Genomic DNA, 24,572 nt, shown 5'->3' with positions numbered 1-24,572 from the left:
GCTATCAAGCTCTTGTTCACAGATGTCCAGTAGGGGCGGGTCCACAAGCTTCAACAACAAACAATACAAAAAACGACGAGTGTAAGTTAGAGAAAAGGTATGCAAGTCACGAAAAATAAACAAAGTTTACAAGTACAAATGGCATGAACATAAATTCCTGCCTAGACACACCGTACCAGGTACTCTCACTGCCTCCCAACTGCCCAGAAGTAGCAGCAGCAGCGTCCTCCACAGCCCCCACCCCCTCCCTCACAGCCCCGCCCCCTCACAGCCACGCCCTTTCTCGTGGCCCCGCCCCCTCATCTACAGCCCCGCCCCCTCCCATACAGCCACGCCCCCTTTCTTGTGGCCCCGCACCCTCCTCTACAGCCCCGCCCCTCCTCTACAGCCCCGCCCCTCCTCTACAGCCCCGCCCCCGCCATTGCGGCACCGCCCCCCGCGTCAGAGACGAGGAGCAGAAGGCGGGGATGGTGGTGGTCGTGGTGTTGTTGTTGTGAGGGCACACGCAGGGAGACTTGCAGGAGGAGCGGAGACCATGGCTGGGTTCCCTGAGGAGCGCGACTTCGTCGAGCCCAGCACCGAGGAGGCGACGCCCGCCGCCCGCCAGGTAACGAGGCGCCGGGGGAGGGGGGACGGGGGGGGAGGCCCCGCGGGGCCTAAACGCGGCCGAGCGGCGCGGGTCGTGGCCGCTCTGCGAGGAATTTGGCGGCGCGGCGAAGTCGACTCGGCCTGAGACTCCGTAGCTACCCCCACGCGTCTCTACGGGTCTCTGTGCGAGTCTGTGGGACTCTGTGCGAGTCTGTGGGTCTCTGTGTGAGTCTGTGGGTCACTGTGTGAGTCTATGGGTCTCTGTGTGAGTCTATGGGTCACTGTGTGAGTCTATGGGTCTCTGTGTGAGTCTATGGGTCTCTGTGTGAGTCTGTGGGTCACTGTGTGAGTCTATGGGTCTCTGTGTGAGTCTATGGGTCACTGTGTGAGTCTATGGGTCTCTGTGTGAGTCTATGGGTAGCTATGCGAGTCTACGGGGTCCCTGTGTGAGTCTGGGGGTCTCTGTGTAAGACTGTGGTTCTCTGTGTGAGTCTGGGTCTCTGCGTGAGTCTATGGGTCTCTGTGAGTCTATGGGTGGCTATGTGAGTCTATGGGTCTCTGTGTGAGTCTATGGGGTCACTGTGTGAGTCTATGGGGTCACTGTGTGAGTCTATGGGTCACTGTGTGAGCCTATGGGTTCTCTGTGTGAGACGACGGGGTCTCTGTGTGAGGAGTGTAGCGGTTAGCGCGCTCCGCTACGAACCCGGCGACCCGATTTGTATTCCCGCTCACTGAACAACACCGGTGATGATTATCTGAACCGGTCCTGGGTCTCCCCTAGGTTGACGCAGCCACAAATGGGTACCTGGTGCGGTGTGTAGTAAACACCCCATCGTGTGCCGTGTCGGCCTTCATAGGTGCTCGCTAACAGCACTTGCCCCAACAGACTGTTAAGGCTACACGGGGGATATTTGTCTTTATATGTGTAAGACTGTGGGTCTCTGTGTAAATCTGGGGTCTCTGTGTAAGAGTGTGAGTCTCTGTGTGACACTGTGGGTCACTGTGTGAGTCTGTGGGTCTCTGTGCGGGTCTGTGGGTCACTGTGTGAGTCTGTGGGTCTCTGCGAGTCTATGGGTCTCTGTGTGAGTCTATGGGTCACTGTGTGAGTCTATGGGTCACTGTGTGAGTCTGTGGGTCTCTGTGTAAGACTGTGGGTCTTTGTGTAAGAGTGTGGGTCTCTGTCAGACTGTGTCTCTGTGTGAGTCTATGGGTCTCTGTGTGAGACTGTGGGTCTCTGTGTAAGAGTGTGGGTCTCTGTGTGAGACTGTGGGTCTCTGTGTGAGTCTATGGGTCTCTGTGTGAGTCTATGGGTCTCTGTGTGAGACTGTGGGTCTCTGTGTGAGACTGTGGGTCTCTGTGTGAGACTGTGGGTCTCTGTGTTAGAGTGTAGGTCTCTTTGTAAGACTGTGGGTCTGAGTCTATGGGCCTGTTTGCATGTCTATGGGTCCTATGTCAGATTAAGTTTATGTCAGTCATTGAGCGCTGTGTAAGCTATGTATGTTGACCTTCTTTCGCACCGTACGTAGCCAACCGTGTTAATCAGAGCTACGTAAGTAAAGCTACGGGTCTCTATGCAAGTCTGTGTATGGGTCTGCGTGCATTTGTGTGGGGTCTCTGTTGGGATCAAAATGCGAGCCTATGGGGCTTTTTGTTTAAACAATCTATGGGCCTCTATGCAATTGTATGGCGGTCTGTGCGAGTTTGGATTCAATGCCAAAGTCTGTGTGGCCTCTTGTGTTGGGCTGCAGGGTTGATCAGTGGCGTGGCGTGGGTTGGCCTGGTCGCTGGTGCGCTTAGTGAAATGGGGCTGCCTAATGTCCCCACCCCAGCAGGCAACGCCACTATTTAAGATTGTAAGACAATGTACGTCACTCATTTTCAGGGGGGTGGGGGGGGGTGCACTTTCGCCGATAAGACATCATCAGTGCGAGGGCCGCCACACATTTGACATTATTGGGGGTTTTACAGCAGCACGATGATGATGATGATGGGAGTGTTTCCAATATGGGAATTAGGCGGCCCGGCTAAGTTGACTCTGCCTGGAGACTCCGTAGCTGCGACCCCCAGTGCCAGGAAAGAGAAGTGGGGTGACCTGCAGTGTGGCGGGGTGAGTGGACGAGTGGGTGGGTGGGTTAGTGGGTTGGTGAGTAAGTGTTGTTGTGGCCTGCAGTGTGGCGGGGTGAGTGGACGAGTGGGTGGGTGGGTTAGTGGGTTGGTGAGTAAGTGTTGTTGTGGCCTGCAGTGTGGCGGGGTGAGTGGACGAGTGGGTGGGTGGGTTAGTGGGTTGGTGAGTAAGTGTTGTTGTGGCCTGCAGTGTGGCGGGGTGAGTGGACGAGTGGGTGGGTGGGTTAGTGGGTTGGTGAGTAAGTGTTGTTGTGGCCTGCAGTGTGGGAGAGTATACATGCATGTTGAACTTCTTTCGCACCGTACGTAGCCAAGTGTGCTCACAGGTGAGTGAACGAGTGAGTGGGTTGGTGAGTGAGTCTTGTCGTGACCTGCAGTGTGGCGAGTGAGTGTAGTGGCCTGCGTTGTAGTGAGTGCATGAGTGAGTGGGGGAGTGTTTTTGCGATCTGCAGTATGATGAGTGGGTGGGTGGGTGAGCGAGTGGGTAAGTGTTCTGACCTGCAGTGTGGTGAGTGCATGGGTGAGTGTGTTGTTCTGATCTCCAGTGTGGTGAGTGAATGAGTGAGGGGGTGGGTAGGTGGGTGAGTGTGTGTTCTGACTTCTAGTGTGGTGAGTGAATGAGTGAGGGGGTGAGTAGGTGGGTGAGTGTGTGTTCTGACCTCCAGTGTGGTGAGTGAATGAGTGAGGGGGTGGGTGAGTAGTTGGGTGAGTGTGTTGTTCTGACCTGCAGTGTGGTGAGTGAATGAGTGGGTGGGTGAGTAGGTGGGTGAGTGTGTTGTTCTGACCTCTAGTGTGGTGAGTGAGTGAATGAGTGAGGGGGCGGGTAGGTGGGTGAGTGTGTTGTTCTGACCTGCAGTGTGGTGAGTGAATGAGTGAGTGTGTTGTTCTGACCTGCGGTGTGGTGAGTGGGTGAGTGAGGGGGTGAGTAGGTGGGTGAGTGTGTTGTTCTGACCTGCGGTGTGGTGAGTGAATGTGTGGGTGGGTGAGTAGGTGGGTGACTGTGTTGTTCTGACCTGCAGTATGGTGAGTAAATGAGTGAGGGGGTGGGTAGGTGGGTGAGTGTGTTGTTCTGACCTCCAGTGTGGTGAGTGAATAAGTGAGGGGGTGGGTGAGTGTGTCGTTGTGACCTGCATCCTTGTGACCTACGTCATTGTAACCTGCGTGGTGGTGGTGGTTGAACGCAGTATGGATGACACGATACAGTAATATATCCGTGTACAGCAAAAACCCGTGGACATGTCGATGATTTTGTTTCGGATTGCGAAAAGCGAATTATCAGACTGAGGGATTATCCAGAGCTTAAAAGGCTGGAACAAAACGGCGCTTTTAACTGACCCTCCTCATTGGGCAGAGTGGACGGTGCCGCTGTGAAACATGTCGGCGTGATACAAAACAAGCGAGAGAGGCATGTCATTGTGTCCCGGACGACTTTCTCACAAGGTTGGAAGAAATAAAATAAATATTTTGCAATGACGGCAATTGCACAAAGACTCACAAATTCAAGGCAACTTCATAAGTGGCTTAGAGGCTCAGTTGTGCTGAGCTGGTAATTCCGAGATCCTGGATTTGAATCCAGGTTTTGGCCGAGTTCCCAAGTGTGAAGCCATTTGATTGTCTCAGCCAGGTCACCAGAGACTCGGGTACAGATTCATAGACTCATGTAGAGATTCATAGACTCATGTAGAGATTCATAGACTCATGTAGAGATTCATAGACTCATGTAGAGATTCATAGACTCGCGTACAGATTCATAGACTCACGTAGAGATTCATAGACTCATGTAGAGATTCATAGACTCGCGTACAGATTCATAGACTCACGTAGAGATTCATAGACTCGTGTAGAGATTCATAGACTCATGTAGAGATTCATAGACTCGCGTAGAGATTCATAGACTCGCGTAGAGATTCATAGACTCACGTAGAGATCCGTAGACTCGCATACACTGAGTTGTGGTGAAAATCGGGTTCTCAAGTGTGGTGAGTTGATGGTTGCAGCCCAGCCACTGATGGCTGTAAAACCACATCACGTGATGTTTGGTTCCGCACTCAATTCCACCAAATCCCCACCTCTTGAAAATTGCAGAAGGGATCTCGGCGGTAGCCCTCTGTGATATTGTGTGTGCACCAAGAGGTGACGTGAAGTAGAGACCTCGCAGGTAGCTCTGGCACGTCTGCTTTGCGGGCGCCGTTCTGCAACGCGAGAGGGGGCCGCGCTTGCAACGGGGAGATTTCCGGAAGGATTCATATTGTCGTGACGTCGAGACGCCGATGGCAACGGTGGGGATGAAACTGGGAAGAGAGACGGAGAGAGACGGAGACGCACACAAAAGGGAAACGCAAAAACTAACGTATGGTGCGACAGAAGTTCAACATACATACAACTCAATGATTATTTGGCCGCAATAAATGTTCACGCGATGATGATAAGAAGCCACTTTGTTGAGATATCACTTGTGGCCAAGTCTAAAACAGCTGACTTAGATGTGTATCTATTTGTGAAGTGGTTTGTTTACCTTGACTACACTTTGCGATCCCATTGTTACTTTGCGTTGTTTGTTGTTGTAAAGTTCTGACTCCATGCCCCTTATGGACATCTGTGTCAAAGAGCTTTGCAGCTCATGGGATTCTTCCAGTATGAGTAAATATTCTTATTCTATGATGACTTAAGTCTGAAGATTTTGAGGGTTGTCATTTGGTGGAGCCCCCGAGGGAGAGGGGTGGTGGGGCTTGAGTCAACACGCAGCCAGGATGTGAACTCGCGACCTGCGATTGCGAGCCGCCCGCTCTCCCGCTCTGCCGGTGCCTGACGGCTGTAAATAGAATGATGCTTCCCCCCATGCCTACGGGGGTTAACGGGGGAGACGTTACATGTGCCCGGTCCCACCACCGCCTCCAGGATTCCCAGGCGCCTCCTTTATTCTTTATTCGGACGAGCGCCGCTTTCCCTGTTGCCTCTTTTCTCGATTCGGAACCGCTCGTTCCAATAGGGCTGTTAATTCCATTGCAATAGGGCCATTAATTCTCCAATAGGGCCATTAATTCTCCAATAGGGCCGTTAAGTCCAATAGGGCCGTTCATTCTCCAATAGGGACGTTAATTCCAATAGGGCCGTTCATTCTCCAATAGGGCCGTTAATTCTCCAATAGGGCCATTCAATCCAACAGGGCCATTACGATTATTTGACGAACACAGGCGTTCCCCGCTTCTGCGACGTTGCAACGCATTCCTAGAAGCTCCGTCGTCGTGCGTCGCATCGTGTAAGGTTGGACTCGTGTTTTCATTCATTCTCCTTCTCATCGGCCGTATTTTAACGGGGTTTATTAAGAGGTGAAAAAAAACCGAGAATCACAAAGGCTCCACTCCCAAGTCGCGTCGGAAGCCCGGAGCGACTCGGTTCAAATGCGTTCCGGAGTCGCGTCGGAAGAGGATGCGTCGCAAGTCGAGTTTCTGCGTCGCCGTCGTAAATGGATCCATGGTGGCGTTCTGTAAGCGTCGTGAATGTGGATCGTAGTCAATATATACATCTCTATTACAATCACAACGAATACAGCAAGTTACTTTCACGAATATTATCATCATCATTTATGCCTGTTGGAACCTCTTTCGCACCGTACGTAGCCAACTGCTAATTCGAGGTGTGGGGGGAAGGACAACAAGCTAAACCGGAACAGCTGTTCTAAACAAAAGAGTTTGTCAATCGAGGTGAAGATGAAGATTTAAAAGTGCATCAGAGCTCCCAGTGGCTTCCTCATATCGGAAGGGAGAGCGTTCCAGATGGCCGCAGAAGCAGCGCATCTGAAAGCGCCGCGCGACGATGATGCGGTGACCGTCATTGTTTGATGGCAAGCGAACAAGTGACGGCGTGATTGTAACGGTGACGTCATCGCAAAGATCCCCCGTGTCGCCTTAACAGACTGTAGGGCCAAGTAAGTGCTGTTAGCGAGCAGCACCTGCGAAGGCCGGCACTGGGGCACACGAGGGGGCGGGTGTCCAGCACCGCGCCCAGCCGCCTTTGTCTCCCTAGCGGTGATATTTATACAAGACACTTGGTACTCATTTCAGGCTGAGTCGCCGTAGGGGTGGCCCAAGACCGGTTCAGATAATCGTTGACCGTGAGCGGGAACGGAACTCGGCTCGCGGGGTTCTTAGTGCGGTGTACCACTCCCCACATCATCACACGCGCACACGTACGCATGCACGCACGTACACATGCACGCATGCACGCACGTGCGCATGCACGCGCGTGCGGGCTAACGGATTGTTTCCCGGTCTGTCTTTCCGCGTGCCGTGCCGCCGTTCCTTCTGCGCCACGTCGGCCCCAGTCGGCGGAGGAGGTGGAGGAGGCCAAGCTCCGGGCCAAGTACCCCAACATCGTGCCGCATCAACCGGGAGGCTCCCACTTCCTCCGCAAACGCCTCCAGAAGGGGGTGAGTGGCACCCGCCAAGCTGCCCCCCCCCCCATCCCCTCGCTCTGTGTGGTGCCACGGTGGCCAGGAGATGTTAACTACCTCGCCTGGTATGCAGGAGTTCGTGGGTTCGATCCCGACCCTGACGCATGCTGCTGCTGTATATTTGGAGTTTGCGTGTCTCTCTCACCGTAGTCGTGTGGATTTTTCGCTGGGTCCTCCGGTTTTTCCCTCCACATTTAGAATCGACATCATGCGTTGTTTGGCTGGAATCCATTTCCACAAGATGATAAGCTACTATATTGGCCTATCAATTGTGGCCAGGTCGCTTTTGAAAAAAAGTTGTATAGCTCAGTGGGCCTTACCTGGTAAAATAACAAAAAAAGAATTTCGTTAGATTTTTCTCCGAGTCCTCCGGTTTTTCCCTCCACATTTAGAATCGACTGCGATACGTTTCCACACCACGATGAGCCACTTTGTTGAGCTATCATTTGTGATTGTCGCTTCTGAAAAATAGTTTCATAAATAAACATTTAGATTGAAAACTCGTTTCGATAAAAACTGCTGCTGGAGTTGAGTTTCTTGTTCTTCCGCCGCCCCTCCGATTCCCACGGTTGGCTACGTATGGTGCGAAAGAAGTCCAAAGTACGTATCGCGCCACCCAATGTTTAGTTTATTTTATTTTGTGTTTTTCTCGGGTGAATTAATCAAAGTGTCCGTTGCAGCAAAAATACTTTGACTCCGGAGACTACAACATGGCCAAGGCCAAGATGAAGAACAAGCAGCTGCCGCAGCCGGGCGGCGAGGTGACTGGCGACCACATTCCCACGCCCCAGGACCTGCCCCAGCGCAAGAGCGGCGCCATGGCCAGCAAGCTCGCCGGGTAGCCGAGGCACGCCGCTGGCGCAGACCGGCGCGGGCGCAGCCTCCCTGCCCCTGCTGAGCACGACACTACAACCCCTACCGCCACGGCCAGCGCCGCAACGCTGACACTGACATCAGCAGCACCACCACGACCACCATTAATACACTGACGGCACCACCACTACCACCACCACGACCACCACCACTACCACCATGAATACACTGACAGCACCACCACTACCACCACCACTACCACCACCACTACCACCATGAATACACTGACAGCAGCACCACCACCACTACCACCATGAATACACTGACAGCACCACCACTACCACCACCACTACCACCACCACTACCACCATGAATACACTGACAGCACCACCACCTGCTACACTGACACCACCACTCTTGCAACACTGCCACTGACATCATCAGCACCACCACCACTACCACCACCACTACCACCACCACTACCACCACTACCACCACGACCACCAGCATCACCGCCGCTGCAACACTGCCGCCGACATCACCACTGACATCATCATCAGCACCACGACCACCACCTCCCGCTACGAGACCACTTCAGCCCTTTCCGAGCGCCCAGGGGACAACCTGGTCCCATTGCCGCCGCACCCCTGTCTAGTTCCCTGCGTCCCTGTGCGAGAGTGATCCACCCGGGGTGAGTCCCAGTGCGTGAGAGATCCACCCGGGGTGAGTCCCTGTGCGTGAGAGATCCACCCGGGGTGAGTCCCTGTGCGTGAGAGATCCACCCGGGGTGAGTCCCAGTGCCGTGCGGAGGATCGTCTCGTTCACGCGGGGGGGGGCACGCGCTGACGGCACCACACCCACATCAGCGGCACCACCACGACCACCGCGTGCGCCGACGAGGGAACCTGCCTTAGACGACGTTGCAGTACGCGCTCGAGATGACCGCTTGCCGACAGCCCTCGGTGGAATGCCGCGCCAAAAATGTGAAAGTGTGCTTTGTACGCGGGATGGCGAGTCTAGCGCGTAGGCTCGACTCGGTTGATTTAAAAAAAATTACTGCTGCTGCTACAGCCGCTGCGTCTGCGTTAACCACGTGTCACAGACGGTTTTGGTGTCCCAAGGCCAAGTCCGCCCGCACCTTCACGATCGGTCGCGTACCAACCGCAGTCGCGCGCAACTCTGGTCACGCGCAACTCTGGTAACGCGCAGTTCCGCGTGTGAAGTTGTCACGGTCGATCATCATGGTCCGTGACCCTTGTTTTTCTGATGTGAACACTCACGAGTTGGCCGATAACAGCTGAACCCACAGAGGGCTGCAACGCTTGGGCAATTGTTGGCAGCATCGGCTCATCGCGTGGCTGCCTTCCAGCCTGTCTGTGATTGCTCATCTCCTGGCGCCTCTCCGTTCTCTCTCTCTCTGTACGAGAGCGAGCCTTCGCCGTGCGGCGGCGGCGGCGTTACAAGTTGCCGTTATGGTTTTTATTACCGTCGTCGTTTTCAGAAACCAGCAGCTCCTGTGTAGTACAGCAGCCGTTTGGACGGGGGCTAAACAGAAGTTTGGAAATGCCACTGGCCCGGGCCAACCGGGCCAACCGTGCGTTGGTTGACGCTTAACCCTCTGCGGTGGTACCGGCACCGCGCATGAAGACTGCAACGAGGTGGCCGAGCGTGCCGAAGTTCTAAAACAGTGTTAACCCGTTGAAAGTATTTACCGCCCCCCCCCCCAGTACCCGATTTTAGTGCGGCTGAGATGCCCCGTGGTGACGGATGGAGACACACCGTCTTGGACGGTCTTGGAGTGGTTGGCCCGTGGGGCCTCGTTTAAAAACGGAAGTTGTGGCTCGTGTCTGGCTCGCCTCGGCCGTGTGGGGGGGGGCTATGGGGGGGGGGTGGGGTGGTGGGCGTAGGGATTCGGACACACGGTCAGTGTAGCTGGGGTTTAAAGAGTTGAAGCTGATTCTGTGTGACGCCTCTTTTTACATTGGCACATCTGAACCGTGCCAGGCCCACGTGGCACGGGTTGCTTCTCCCCCCCCCAAGCCCCATCCCACACAAACCGGGACGGCGCTGCCGGGCCGGGCCCTGCTGACGCCGTTCTGTTGAGCGGCGGAAAAGGAACAAAACAGGTTTCAGCGGCAAAGTGCGCCGTGGGTGATTTCCGCGCTTGGTGGGATAGGAGGTCTACCGACTGCCGACGTCTCGTAGCAGTAGTCGTAGTAGTAGTAGCAGTAGCAAATAGCGATGCTGTGAATAACGACTAGTAGCGTGTGCGGTGGCGTGCGACACCGGGCGGCACCGTCGCTTCAACTCTCCCGTTTCGACCGCGCACCGAGTTTGTGTCTGGGGGCGGCCGCCGATTTGAACGGTGCTTTTGCGAAGGATTTCAAATAAAACACGACTTTTGTTTGCGCCCGCCAAACGCGCACTCGGGTTTAATCGTTTGCCTGCTTGCTGCTCTTCGCTCGTCGAGGAAGGAGGAGGGGGGGAGGTTCAGGGACTCGGGACCGTGAATGCGCTTGCAATATTTAATCATCACTTTGAGAAGCAATAAAAACTAACTGGGCGTTGTGCGTTCCTCGCGAGGGTAAACGCTGTGCGTGGATTCGTGGCATTGCGTGAACCGTGTTTGTGATTCAACGAGTTTTATTTTACCAGGTCAGGCCCACTGAGCTATGTATCTCTATTCAGAAGCGACCCTGCCCATCTCAAACAATAGCTCAACAAAGTGGCTCATCAACATCATCATCGTGTGGAATGTAGAGCAGTCACCAAATACTCTGTAAGCGCACGGCGATTCGAAATGTGGAGGAGAAAACCGGACGACCCGGAGGGAAATCCACGTGACCAGCAGCGGTCCTTCTGTCTTTGAGTCTCGCAAATCTCTCCTTGATCCACCAACCCTCGCCCTCCAAATCGCTGGACCACGGTCAAGTAAAGAACCCCCCCCCCCCGCTCAACCCCGCTATGACTAATAACAAGTCCGTGACTTGTTATTAGTGATAGCGTCAACTTGTACACACATCGCACATCGTTGGCTCGTCCTCGTGGAGAGGACGACTCTGAGGTGCTAGGAGGAGGAACCACAGACGAGGAGTGGTGAGGATCTGGCGCCAACGCTTTCCCAAGGTCTGCAATCCTCTATGTTTTCGGCCAATGAATGAGTGTTCACGTGTGAGAGGAGGAAACGGGAGCACCCAGAAAAAAACATTCACTCGTGTGGAGGGGCAACTGTTGCTGGACTGCACTGCATCCTCCTGGCAGAGCCGGGTTATGGCACCGCGTCACTGCCCATTGCCGAGGGAGTTTCGTAACATCTGTTTGTGATCCACCAACCCCCTCGACTGCTGTTCCCGGCAGCGCTGGGTTGCTCCAGGGAGCAGCGTAGCCGCCTGACGCGTCCCCTCCGTGCAGCGCTGGGTTGCTCCAGGGAGCCAATTTGCAGCGTAGCCGCCTGACGCGTCCCCTCCGTGCAGCGCTGGGTTGCTCCAGGGAGCCAATTTGCAGCGTAGCCGCCTGACGCGTCCCCTCCGTGCGCCACGTGTCCGTGCGTTGACCTTCACCTCGCAACGTTACACAGCCAGCCGCGCTCATCGCAGGTGGGGGAGACCATTTGCCTTTGAAGGCGTTTTTTTGAAGTAACGACCCTTCAACGTTTCAAACTGTTTTTATTTCCACGAGCGGCGATACAGCAGGTCGTGCCACAAGGTCACGCGGAGAGAGGGGGGGGCGGAGAAAGCGGGGGGGGCGGAGAAAGGGGGGGGGGGCGGAGAGAAGGGGGCAGGCTGTGGGGTTAGGAAGACGACGGCCAGCCAGTTGGGGGCGGCCTCAGTTGATGGCGATGTTCAGCGGCGTGGTGATGGGCACGGAGATCTTCAGAGTGAGTTCCTGCGGAGGCAGCAGCGGCGGCAGCAGGAGCAGCAGCAGCACACACCGGCGGTGAGACTGGGCCACCAAGAAGATGTCTCTGGTGTCGGCCAATCGGCTTCATCTGACCACTTGTTTTATTGCCACAAAGGGTGAACGCCGAATTATTTTACACGACAAATTATATCGCAACATTTACTCAGAGCGGTGTTTTGCACGATCAGCAGCAGCAGTGCGTGAGTGTGGCCGCCACACATTTTTAAACCATGGGGGGGCTGCATGATGATGATGATGGGGTGTTTTCACTCTGGGTATTGTGGGGAAGTGGGGGAGGGCTGCCAATGACCAACCACTGATTTCGAATATTCAGACTGAGGGGGGAGGGGGGGGCGAAGAGGAATCTTTTCTGCAAGTCGGCGCAGCACGACGACACGCCGGGCCCCTCGTGAAAGAGGCCCCCTGAGTGAGCTGCCTGAGTGAGCTGCCTGAGTGAGCTGCCTGAGTGAGCTGCCTGAGTGAGCTGCCGGGGCTCTCGCGTCACGAGCCGCCTACTTCCACTCGGCGGCCACTTTCCCATTCGAAGGCGCGTCAGTGACGCCGTCACCACCACCGCCACCACCACCGCCACCACCGCCACCACCACCACGACGAGGAGGAGGAGGAGGAGTGGCACTCTATGAATGCCCACCGCCCGCCAGGAGGCGATTCCCCAAGCGGATTGAGGAAACCGCCCGGCCGAGGCTTGGGGCACGAAGACAAACACAAACAGTCGCCCCTTGGGCACACGGAGCCAGCCGGCCGCCATCGGGGCCGGGTGGCGGCTCTCCGGCGAGGGACTGCGTGACGCTTCGTCGTGGGTCAGCCGCTCGTGCGACCCGCTTCGACGTCGCGAGAACTCCGTTCTGACGTGCCGCCATCGCCACCGCCACCGCCATTGCCACCGCCCCGCAAGATTTTCTGACCGGGCGGTTTGCGAATCGCGTGAAATTAAATCACTATGACCATTTACTTCGTGTTATTTGACTACGGCGCGCCACCGGTGCAAACCGCCGCATGTCTCCCGAGGAGCGCCGGCCGGTTACCCCGCTGGGATGGAAGGCGACGTCGGAGGGGGGCAGGGGGCTCCCGTCGACGGTCACGCCGCCCGGCGGCGAGCGCAGGCCCAGCACGCGCACCGTCTGGAAGGCCAGGCCCGCCGCGTAGCCGGCACGCTCCACCCTGCTCGTCAGGCGCTTCTGCGGCGTGCGGCGGCGGGGGGGCAGAAGCACCGTGGGGGGTGGGGGGGGGGGGGTTCAGGAGGGGTGGAAGAAAACAAAAACGTCGATCTTAAAAGGTGAAGGTCAAAAGGCGATTGCCGGCAATGCCACCGCTGTCGCTTGCGCGTGTGGCATACTCAATATTACCATCGTCACCATCCTCACTACCACCATCATCACTGCCACCATCATCACCATCCTCACTACCACCATCCTCACTACCACCATCATCACCATCCTCACTGCCACCATCATCACTGCCACCATCATCACTGCCACCATCATCACTGCCACCATCATCACTGCCACCATCATCACTGCCACCATCCTCACTACCACTATCATCACTACCACCATCATCACCATCATCACCATCCTCACTACCATCAGCATCACTAGCCTCACTACCACCATCATCATGACCTCCATCCTCGCCATCATCGCGAGATCTCCACGTGTGGCGGCGCCACGAGGCGGCGCCACGAGGCGGCGCCACGAGGCGGCGCCACGAGGCGGCGCCACGAGGCGGCGCCACGAGGCGGCGCCACGAGGCGGCGCCACGAGGCGGCGCCACGAGGCGGCGCTGGGTGCGGGCTGGAGACTCACGCCCGTGAAGACGAAGCTGGCGAGGAAGTAGTTCCCGCTCTCGACGGTCCCTGCGGGAGAGGGGACCGCGGAGTTACCGACGCGTTACCGACGCGTTACCGACGCGTTACCGACGCGTTACCGACGCGTTACCGACGCGTGAGTCGTGGCACGAACTCGGGGATACAACAGCAGCAGCAGCAGACTACGGGAACGGTAGAAACAAAGACGGACGCAATCCGTTTGGTCGAATCGCAACCCGATTCTGGAATCGAACTTTGCTAATTTTGGGTGTTTTAGTGGAAGTAGAAACAAGCGAAACTATTGTTTTTATTTTACCAGGCAAGGCCCACTCAGCTGCTATGTAGAGCGCTTATTCAGAAGTGACCTGGCAATTACAAATGATAGCGCAACGAAGTGGCTTGTCAACACGTGGAGAGAGACACGCAGACTCCAAATATACAGCAGCAGGCGTCAGGGTTGGGATCGAACCCACGACCTCCTGTATACCAGGCGATGTAGTCAACATCTCCTAGCCACCGTGTTAGAGGCTACACGGGGGACCTTTGTCTTTGTGTGGTGCTCACCGATGGAGTCGCCGTCGTCCCAGAAGAGGGATCCGCGCGCCTCCAGGTTCTCGTCCAGAGACACGATCAGCCCCATCGGGTTCACGCGGCTGAACACACAACACGGCCGCTGGCTCACCAACACGCTCGCTCACTCACCAACACGCTCGCTCACTCACCAACACGCTCGCTTACTCACTCACTCACTGATTCACTCACTCGCTGGTTCACCAACACGCTTGCTCACTCACCAACACGCTCGCTTACTCACTCACTCACTGACTCACTCGCTGGTTCACCAACACGCTCGCTTACTCACTCACTCGCTTACTGGCTGACCAACACGCTCGCTGACTCACTCGCTGACTGACTCACTCGCACACTCACTCACTCACTGACTGACTCACTCACTGACTCACTCACTCACTCACTCGCTGACTCACCAACATGCTCACTTACTCACCAACACGCTCGCTGACTCACCAACACGCTCGCTTACTCACTCGCTGGCTCACCAACACGCTCACTGACTCACCTACTCACTTGCTGGTTGACTCACCAACACGCTCGCTTACTCACTCACTGACTAACTCATACGTTCACTGGCTTACTGACTGACTCACTCGCACACTCACACGCTGACTAACTCACACGCTGACTGACTCGCTGACTAATTCACAGACTCACTGGCTAACTGACTGACTCACTCACGCACACACTCGCTCACTGACTGACTCGTTCACTGGGACTGCGGTTCTCGCTCACGAGTGGCCCCCCAGCCCCCCCCCCCCCCAGGCTCAGGCTCCTCCCCAGCCCCCCCGCCCACCTGTGCGTGGTGGTCCTGGCGGGCTGCTGGGTGGGCACGACGAAGCCCCCCCGCAGGAAGAGGGGGATGAGCTCGAGGGGCGCTGCCACGCGGGCCGACGAGCGGCGCCACGACGCGGGAACCTCCTCGCCCTGCAAAGACAAAGGTGCCCCGGGTAGCCTTCAGCAGACTGCTGGGGCAAGTGCCGTTCGCGAGCACACACAAAGACAAATCTCTTGGGGGTGAGCCCCCCACGAGGTAAGCCCCCCACGAGGTGAGCCCCTGTGTGGTGAGCCCCCCGTACCGTGTAGTAGCTGTACCAGCGCGCGTCCGGGAAGTAAACGTCGACCGTGGTGGCGCCCTGCGAACGCCACCAACATCACAGCATGAGTGGCGCCATATGGTCCAATTGTCACAATTACAGCGACTCCTCTACTCACGAACATTCGACTTACACACTTCCAGAGATACGAACAAACCCGTCCCTATGTCCAGTTGCCTGTTCGGACCGAGAGTCGTAAGTTTAACCACCATGCAATAGATGGCGGTGGTGACATCTACATCTACAGAACGTGAAGAACCAGTGGCATCTACATCTACAGAACGTGAAGAACCAGTGGCATCTACATCTACAGAACGTGAAGAACCAGTGGCATCTACATCTGCAGATCGTGAAGAACCAGTGGCATCTATATCTACAGAACGTGAAGAACCAGTGGCATCTACATCTACAGAACGTGAAGAACCAGTGGCATCTATATCTACAGAACGTGAAGAACCAGTGGCATCTACATCTGTAGAACGTGAAGAACCAGTGGCATCTACATCTGTAGAACGTGAGGAACCAGTGACATCTACATCTGCAGAGCGTGAAGAACCAGTGACATCTACATCTGTAGAACGTGAAGAACCAGTGGCATCTACATCTGTAGAACGTGAAGAACCAGTGGCATCTACATCTACAGAACGTGAAGAACCAGTGGCATCTACATCTACAGAACGTGAAGAACCAGTGGCATCTACATCTACAGAACGTGAAGAACCAGTGGCATCTACATCTGCAGATCGTGAAGAACCAGTGGCATCTATATCTACAGAACGTGAAGAACCAGTGGCATCTACATCTACAGAACGTGAAGAACCAGTGGCATCTATATCTACAGAACGTGAAGAACCAGTGGCATCTACATCTGTAGAACGTGAAGAACCAGTGGCATCTACATCTGTAGAACGTGAGGAACCAGTGACATCTACATCTGCAGAGCGTGAAGAACCAGTGACATCTACATCTGTAGAACGTGAAGAACCAGTGGCATCTACATCTGTAGAACGTGAAGAAGCAGTGGCATCTACATCTACAGAACGTGAAGAACCAGTGGCATCTATATCTACAGAACGTGAAGAACCAGTGGCATCTAGATCTACAGAACGTGAAGAACCAGTGGTATCTGCAGAACGTGAAGAAACGGTGGCATCCCTCCAAGGTTAATTGCAACATCGTGACGTCCTGGACGGCATGGGCAGGCACACGGGACTCGTCAGAGCAGGCGGGGTAGTAGTTGAAGAACAAATCTTCATCATCATTTCGACACTTGCTTAGAGGTGCCACAGACACCCATCCCCGTGTCCGTGCGACGCCGCTTGTACCTCCGCCAGCACGGGCGCCACCATCAGCGCCGGGCCCCAGAGGAACGCGCGGTCGACGCCGTGAGTCTGCACGTCCGTGACGAACCTGTCGCGGCGTCGCGGGAGGAGAGAAGAAAACAACCACACATCACACCACACACACACACCACACACACCACACACACATCACACCACACGCCACACACACACAACACACACACACCACACACACACCACACACACACCACACACCACACACACCACACACACACACGGGCGCCGAGCTCGTAGTGACTCTCATCTGAAATGCGTGCCGCTGTGGGGGACTCACAAACTGTGCACTGGGGCTGCGACTCACACCTGTGCAGCGCACCGCTCTGTGGACTACCTGTGCATCGGGCTCCGTGCGCACCGCTCTGTGGACTACCTGTGCATCGGGCTCCGTGCGCACCGCTCTGTGGACTACCTGTGCATCGGGCTCCGTGTGCACCGCTCTGTGGACTACCTGTGCATCGGGCTCCGTGCGCACCGCACCGTGGACTACCTGTGCATCGGGCTCCGTGCGCACCGCACCGTGGACTACCTGTGCATCAGGCTCCGTGCGCACCGTGGACTCACTCGTGCAGCAGGGGCCGCACGACGGTGCCGCCGCGCGTGTGCGTCTCGTGGAAGAGCGAGTAGAGGAAGGGCAGCAGCGTGTAGCGCACCAGCAGCGCCGAGCGCGCCGCCTCGGCAAACTCCGGCCCGAACACGCCGGGGTCTTGATCCTGCACAGCGGCGACGCGCGGAGAACAAGGGGAGAGGCGGAGAACAAGGTGACACACAGAGAACAAGGTGACACACAGAGAACAAGGTGACACAGAGAACAAGGTGACACACAGAGAACAAGGTGACACACAGAGAACAAGGTGACACACAGAGAACAAGGTGACACACAGAGAACAAGGTGACACAGAGAACAAGGTGACACACAGAGAACAAGGTGACACAGAGAACAAGGTGACACACAGAGAACAAGGTGACACAGAGAACAAGGTGACACAGAGAACAAGGTGACACACAGAGAACAAGGTGACACACAGAGAACAAGGTGACACACAGATAACAAGGTGACACACAGAGAACAAGGTGACACAGAGAACAAGGTGACACAGAGAACAAGGTGACACACAGAGAACAAGGTGACACACAGAGAACAAGGTGACACACAGAGAACAAGGTGACACACAGAGAACAAGGTGACACACAGAGAACAAGGTGACACACAGAGAACAAGGTGACACAGAGAACAAGGTGACACACAGAGAACAAGGTGACACACAGAGAACAAGGTGACACACAGAGAACAAGGTGACACACAGAGAACAAGGTGACACACAGAGAACAAGGTGACACACAGAGAACAAGTTGACACGCGGAGAACAAGGTGACACACAGAGAACAAGGTGACACAGAGAACAAGGTGACACACAGAGAACAAGGTGACACACAGAGAACAAGGTGACACACAGAGAACAAGGTGAGACACAGAGAACAAGGTGACACACAGAGAACAAGGTGACACACAGAGAACAAGGTGACACACAGAGAACAAGTTGACACGCGGAGAACAAGGTGACACACAGAGAACAAGGTGACACAGAGAGAACAAGGTGACACACAGAGAACAAGGTGACACAGAGAGAACAAGTTGACACGCGGAGAACAAGGTGACACACAGAGAACAAGTTGACACACAGAGAACAAGGTGACACACAGAGAACAAGGTGACACACAGAGAACAAGGTGACACACAGAGAACAAGGTGACACACAGAGAACAAGGTGACACACAGAGAACAAGGTGACACACAGAGAACAAGGTGACACACAGAGAACAAGGTGACACACAGAGAACAAGTTGACACGCGGAGAACAAGGTGACACACAGAGAACAAGGTGACACACAGAGAACAAGGTGACACACAGAGAACAAGGTGACACACAGAGAACAAGGTGACACACAGAGAACAAGTTGACACGCGGAGAACAAGGTGACACACAGAGAACAAGGTGACACACAGAGAACAAGGTGACACAGAGAGAACAAGGTGACACACAGAGAACAAGGTGACACAGAGAGAACAAGGTGACACACAGAGAACAAGGTGACACAGAGAGAACAAGGTGACACACAGAGAACAAGGTGACACAGAGAGAACAAGGTGACACACAGAGAACAAGGTGACACACAGAGAACAAGGTGACACAGAGAGAACAAGGTGACACACAGAGAACAAGGTGACACAGAGAGAACAAGGTGACACACAGAGAACAAGGTGACACAGAGAGAACAAGGTGACACAGAGAACAAGGTGACACACAGAGAACAAGGTGACACAGAGAGAACAAGGTGACACAGAGAGAACAAGGTGACACAGAGAGAACAAGGTGACACACAGAGAACAAGGTGACACACAGAGAACAAGGTGACAGAGAGAGAACAAGGTGACACAGAGAGAACAAGGTGACACACAGAGAACAAGGTGACACAGAGAGAACAAGGTGACACACAGAGAACAAGGTGACACACAGAGAACAAGGTGACACACAGAGAACAAGGTGACACACAGAGAACAAGGTGACACAGAGAACAAGGTGACACACAGAGAACAAGGTGACACACAGAGAACAAGGTGACACACAGAGAACAAGGTGACACACAGAGAACAAGGTGACACACAGAGAACAAGGTGACACAGAGAACAAGGTGACACAGAGAACAAGGTGACACAGAGAACAAGGTGACACACAGAGAACAAGGTGAGACACAGAGAACAAGGTGACACACAGAGAACAAGGTGACACAGAGAACAAGGTGACACACAGATAACAAGATGACACAGAGAACAAGGTGACACACAGAGAACAAGGTGACACACAGAGAACAAGGTGACACAGAGAGAACAAGGTGACACACAGAGAACAAGGTGACACACAGAGAACAAGGTGACACAGAGAACAAGGTGACACACAGAGAACAAGGTGACACACAGAGAACAAGGTGACACAGAGAGAACAAGGTGACACACAGAGAACAAGGTGACACACAGAGAACAAGGTGACACAGAGAGAACAAGGTGACACACAGAGAACAAGGTGACACACAGAGAACAAGGTGACACAGAGAACAAGGTGACACACAGATAACAAGATGACACAGAGAACAAGGTGACACACAGAGAACAAGGTGACACACAGATAACAAGATGACACAGAGAACAAGGTGACACACAGAGAACAAGGTGACACACAGAGAACAAGGTGACACAGAGAGAACAAGGTGACACACAGAGAACAAGGTGACACACAGAGAACAAGGTGACACAGAGAACAAGGTGAGACACAGAGAACAAGGTGACACACAGAGAACAAGGTGACACACAGAGAACAAGGTGACACAGAGAACAAGGTGAGACACAGAGAACAAGGTGACACACAGAGAACAAGGTGACACACAGAGAACAAGGTGACACAGAGAACAAGGTGACACACAGAGAACAAGGTGACACAGAGAACAAGGTGACACACAGAGAACAAGGTGACACAGAGAACAAGGTGAGACACAGAGAACAAGGTGACAGAGAGAACAAGGTGACACAGAGAACAAGGTGACACACAGAGAACAAGGTGACAGAGAGAACAAGGTGACACACAGAGAACAAGGTGACACAGAGAACAAGGTGACACACAGAGAACAAGGTGACACACAGAGAACAAGGTGACACAGAGAACAAGGTGACACAGAGAACAAGGTGACACACAGAGAACAAGGTGACACACAGAGAACAAGGTGACACAGAGAACAAGGTGAGACACAGAGAACAAGGTGACACACAGAGAACAAGGTGACACAGAGAACAAGGTGACACAGAGAACAAGGTGAGACACAGAGAACAAGGTGACACACAGAGAACAAGGTGACACAGAGAACAAGGTGACACAGAGAACAAGGTGACACACAGAGAACAAGGTGACACACAGAGAACAAGGTGACACAGAGAACAAGGTGACACAGAGAACAAGGTGACACACAGAGAACAAGGTGACACACAGATAACAAGGTGACACAGAGAACAAGGTGCTTGGCCATCCTGAAGCGTCACAAAAAGCAACGGGCCTGCCACTCGGTTAACGTAGCGAGTAGGGAGTGAGAGCAAGGGGCAGGGGGCAGGGAGCTGGGGGCAGGGGGCAGGGAGCTGGGGGCAGGGGGCAGGGAGCAAGGAGCAGGGGGCAGGGAGCTGGGGGCAGGGGGCAGGGAGCTGGGGGCAGGGGGCAGGCCGTGCCTTGTATCCGAGGCCGTTGTGGTTGCGAGAGAAGGGGTAGAAGGCGCCCAGCTGCATCCAGCGCAGGCACAGCTCGTAGCTCGTGTCGTAGATGAAGCCGCAGATGTCAGCGCCGATCTGCTCCGCGTCACGGGGACGCGGCACCGGCGGTCAGCGCCGACGCGCTCCGAACTCCGCTGAGACGCGCGGGTTCCGAACGACCGGCCCTGGACCTCCCGTAGGTCGACTCGGCCTCAACTGAGTACCTAGCGCGGCGCGTAGTAAAGCATCGCCACCGGGGAGAGGAAGGCGGCCGGGCGTGGTGCTGGCCGCCTCCACCCCGTCACGTGTGCCGCGCCGGTGCTGCTGCTGCTGCCGCTCGCTAACAGCACTTGTCCCAACAGTCTGTCGGAGGCTATCAGGGGAATCTTTGTCCTTGTGGTGTGATGAGCAGGGAACGGAGTTCAAACGAAACTAAAACTATTTCTATTCTGGCATCTAAGGCCCCCACTGAGCTATGGAGCTGTTTGTCAGACACGACGTGGCTATCACAAATGACAGCTCAGTGAAGTGGCTCAGCATCATCGTCATCATCACGTGGGAATTTACAGCAGCTGAAGATTCTAGACGCGTGACGCTGATTCTTAACGTGGAGGGGAAATACGGAGGAACCGGAGAGAAGTGTCAGGGTCGGGATCGAACCCACGACCTCCTGTATAGCCGGCGAGGTAGTTAACATCTCCTAGCCACCGTGATGATGATGAGAGAGAGAGAGAGAGACACGAAAACTCCAAATGTACAGCAGCAGGCGTCAGGGTCGGGATCGAACCCACGACCTCCCGCATACCGGTCGAGGAAGACAACATCACAGCCCCCGTGTGCTGTAAAGAATTGACACGCTTTGTTCACGTGACAAAACGTACTTATTGGCTGTGTCGGGTGGCGGCGGGTTTAACGACACACATTTCCGCGACGCGAGCTCTATTGTGGAGAGATCCTGTGTGTGGTGGTGTGGGGCCGGCGGTGTGTGGTGGTGGGGGGGGGTGCAGGCTCACGTAGGGAATGCCGAAGATGTTGAACTCGAGCATGCCGATGATGGACATGTGCATGTCCCTCCAGAGCGAGAAGTTGTCTCCCAGCCAGTGGCCCGCCCAGCGGCCGCTGCCCACGAACGTGGAGCGGCTCAGCACGAAGGCGCGCTTGCCCGTTGCATTCTGGGAGGCGCTGGCACACGCCGCACGGACATCCCCGAGTCATCTTCTCGGTTCTTTCGGTAAAGTCGCGTAGAAGGGAAATAATTAAATAATAGAAATTAAACATAATGAAATACAATTCTCACGACGTTTCGAACACAACGCAAGCAGCCGTCCTCAGGTGAAGAACAGGGCTGTCAGACGCTGTCTTTCCGACAGACTTGTTCTTCACCTGAGGACGGCTGCTTGCGTTGTGGCCGAAACGTCGCTGCTTGCGTTGTGGCCGAAACGTCGTGAGAATTGTATTTTATTATGTTTTATTCTTATTATTTTATTATTTCCCTGCTACGTGACTTTACCGAAAGAACCAAGAAGATGAATCCCTGAAGTCACGAAAGCTTTAAATCGAAAATCCCCGATTTAGCCGGACACCTGATCTACGTCTTTAGAATGTCGACGTTTCGTGGCTCGGAGATGTTGACACACGGACATCCTGACGTTCGCGCGCCCGCCAGACAACTCAAATGGTTCGTGGCTAGGAGATGTTGACTGCCTCGCCTGCTTTGCAGGAGGTCGTGGGTTCGATCCCGACCCTGACAATGCCTGCTGCTGCTGTGTATTTGGAGTCTGCTTGTGTCTCTCTCCCCGTGGTCGCGTGGATTTTTCGTTTTTTTCCCTCCACGTGTAAAATCAACTTCACGCGTTTAGAGTAATTCGGCTGCTGCTATAAATGTCCACACGGCGATGACGACATCAGCCTCTTTGTTGGCCAAATACAAAAATTGTTTAGTGTATTCTTTGGGTATTTAGGTAAAGCCACGTAGATAAATCAAATAATAAAAAATGATAAAATAAAAAATAATAAAAAGTAGTTTAGTGTAGAATAATATTGATCGATCAAATGACCAAAATGTGGTTTTCTTTGAATTTCTTTTTGAAACTTTAGTTCGGATTTGAATGTTAATGATACTATTGCTGCGATGGGAGTCGATTTGTATGCCGTGGAGTGGGAGGGTGTTCCTCATCAGCCGCGCACTTTTAGATCATCCTCCAGATTGAAAACTCATTTCTTGAGAACTGCTGTTCGTGTTCAGTTTGTTGTCCTTCCCCCACACCTCCGATTGACGCGGTTGGCTACGTACGGTGCGAAAGAAGTCCAACACACACACACGGACGTACGTTGCCCGCCTGTAGGGGCTGTGCGTGAGACCGCTCATCTACCAGCGGGGGGCTCTTGTTGTTGTTGTCCTCACACGGCGCTGGCGTCAGCTCAGTGCACCTCACCTGGCTTCAATAAACACAACACTTGTTGTTGTTGTTCACGGCGCCCCCCCCCCCCACCCCCGGCTCTCCCCCCACCCCACCCCACCCGCCCCCCCCACCCCCGGCTCTCCCCCCCACCCCCCCCGGCTCTCCCCCCCGCCCCACCCCACCCGCCCCCCCACCCACCCACCCGCCCCCCCGGCTCACTGGAAGGAGGGCTCGTGCTGCGCCCAGCCGAACAGCGAGTGGGTGTCGTAGTGGCTGCCCAGGTGCGTGCGCGCGTCCGGGCACAGCGTCTTCTCGGCCAGATCGTCGCCAGAAATCCCTGCACACCCACAGCACGCCACGTGACACCCACATCATACCACGTGACACCCACATCACGTCACACCACACCACGTGACACATCACATCACACCACGTGACACATCACATCACACACCACATCACATCACACAACACGACATCACACCCCACAGCTCACCACATCACATCACAACACACCACACCACACCCACATCACACCACGTGACACCACATCACATCACACAACACGACATCACACCCACATCACACCACATCACACCACGTGACACATCACACCGCATCACACCGCGGCACGGCGTCCGTGGGGTGCTCTTACGCGGGTGGTATGGCGGCTTGTTGAGGAGGTTGTTGGCGCAGCCCGGCTCCTGTCCCGTGCCGAAGTTGGCCGGCTCGTTCATGTCCTGCCGCGTTGTTGTTGTTGTCGTCGTCGTTGTGGTTGTTGTTGTTGTTGAGCAAAACGCCCCAGTGAGAGAGAAAAACACAACGGGACCGTGACCAAAGGGGAACGTCAACGGGGAGTGGCGGTCGACGATCGATCGAAGAGGAACTTTTTCCGATCCACCATCCGGCGACGGAGGCGATGCCAGTCTGCTCGTCGCGGCGTGCGCCACTGCGGCCGACTGATTTGGGCTTTTCTCTGCCGAGGCGGAGGCGTTACGGCCAGGATCGTTGAAAAGCGAAAAAAAAATCCCGGCAATTTTCGGCCACGATTCGTTGGAGTGAGCCGTGGATTGGTGAGTGAGTGAGTCGTGGTGAGTGAGTGAGTGAGAGGGCGATCTGTGGATCAGTGAGTGAGCGAGCTAGGT

General features: G+C 54.8%; 2 protein-coding genes across 2 annotated transcripts; one reads left to right on the top strand and one right to left on the bottom strand.

Moving 5' to 3' along the window:
- The first annotated feature begins 420 nt into the window (after positions 1 to 420).
- Positions 421 to 10,414, top strand: LOC144736180 (cAMP-regulated phosphoprotein 19-like). Its single transcript, XM_078618765.1, has 3 exons — positions 421 to 607; positions 7,037 to 7,141; positions 7,846 to 10,414. Exons 1-3 carry the CDS (start codon positions 536 to 538, stop codon positions 8,005 to 8,007), a joined length of 339 nt encoding a protein of 112 aa, XP_078474891.1. The 5' UTR covers positions 421 to 535; the 3' UTR covers positions 8,008 to 10,414.
- Positions 10,415 to 11,623: 1,209 nt separating this feature from the next.
- Positions 11,624 to 24,542, bottom strand: LOC144736179 (sucrase-isomaltase, intestinal-like). The gene is made up of 12 exons (XM_078618764.1): positions 24,083 to 24,542; positions 23,647 to 23,764; positions 22,039 to 22,207; positions 21,005 to 21,121; positions 17,299 to 17,447; positions 16,702 to 16,786; positions 15,359 to 15,415; positions 15,076 to 15,206; positions 14,271 to 14,359; positions 13,705 to 13,754; positions 12,925 to 13,077; positions 11,624 to 11,863 (listed from the first exon to the last, which is right to left on the bottom strand). The coding sequence occupies exons 1-12, from the start codon at positions 24,162 to 24,164 to the stop codon at positions 11,804 to 11,806; spliced, it is 1,260 nt and encodes a 419-aa protein (XP_078474890.1). The 5' UTR covers positions 24,165 to 24,542; the 3' UTR covers positions 11,624 to 11,803.
- Between the last annotated feature and the right edge of the window lie 30 nt (positions 24,543 to 24,572).

Source organism: Lampetra planeri, chromosome 59, assembly GCF_965212315.1.
Source record: "Lampetra planeri chromosome 59, kcLamPlan1.2.h2, whole genome shotgun sequence".
In the NCBI taxonomy this organism is placed as follows: domain Eukaryota; kingdom Metazoa; phylum Chordata; class Hyperoartia; order Petromyzontiformes; family Petromyzontidae; genus Lampetra; species Lampetra planeri.
This window is presented reverse-complemented; position numbering and strand designations above follow the sequence as displayed.

Bases quoted from the DNA above. Each gene is read 5' to 3' on its own strand.
- LOC144736180 (XM_078618765.1), top strand. From the start codon at position 536: ATGGCTGGGTTCCCTGAGGAGCGCGACTTCGTCGAGCCCAGCACCGAG. The intron at 608-7,036 runs GTAACGAGGCGC...CGTCGGCCCCAG, and splicing joins CGACGCCCGCCGCCCGCCAG to TCGGCGGAGGAGGTGGAGGA. The intron at 7,142-7,845 runs GTGAGTGGCACC...TGTCCGTTGCAG, and splicing joins GCAAACGCCTCCAGAAGGGG to CAAAAATACTTTGACTCCGG.
- LOC144736179 (XM_078618764.1), bottom strand. From the start codon at position 24,164: ATGAACGAGCCGGCCAACTTCGGCACGGGACAGGAGCCGGGCTGCGCC. The intron at 15,416-16,701 runs GTACAAGCGGCG...TGGCGTTCGCAG, and splicing joins TGGCGCCCGTGCTGGCGGAG to GGCGCCACCACGGTCGACGT. The intron at 14,360-15,075 runs GTGGGCGGGGGG...TTGTGTGTTCAG, and splicing joins GCCAGGACCACCACGCACAG to CCGCGTGAACCCGATGGGGC.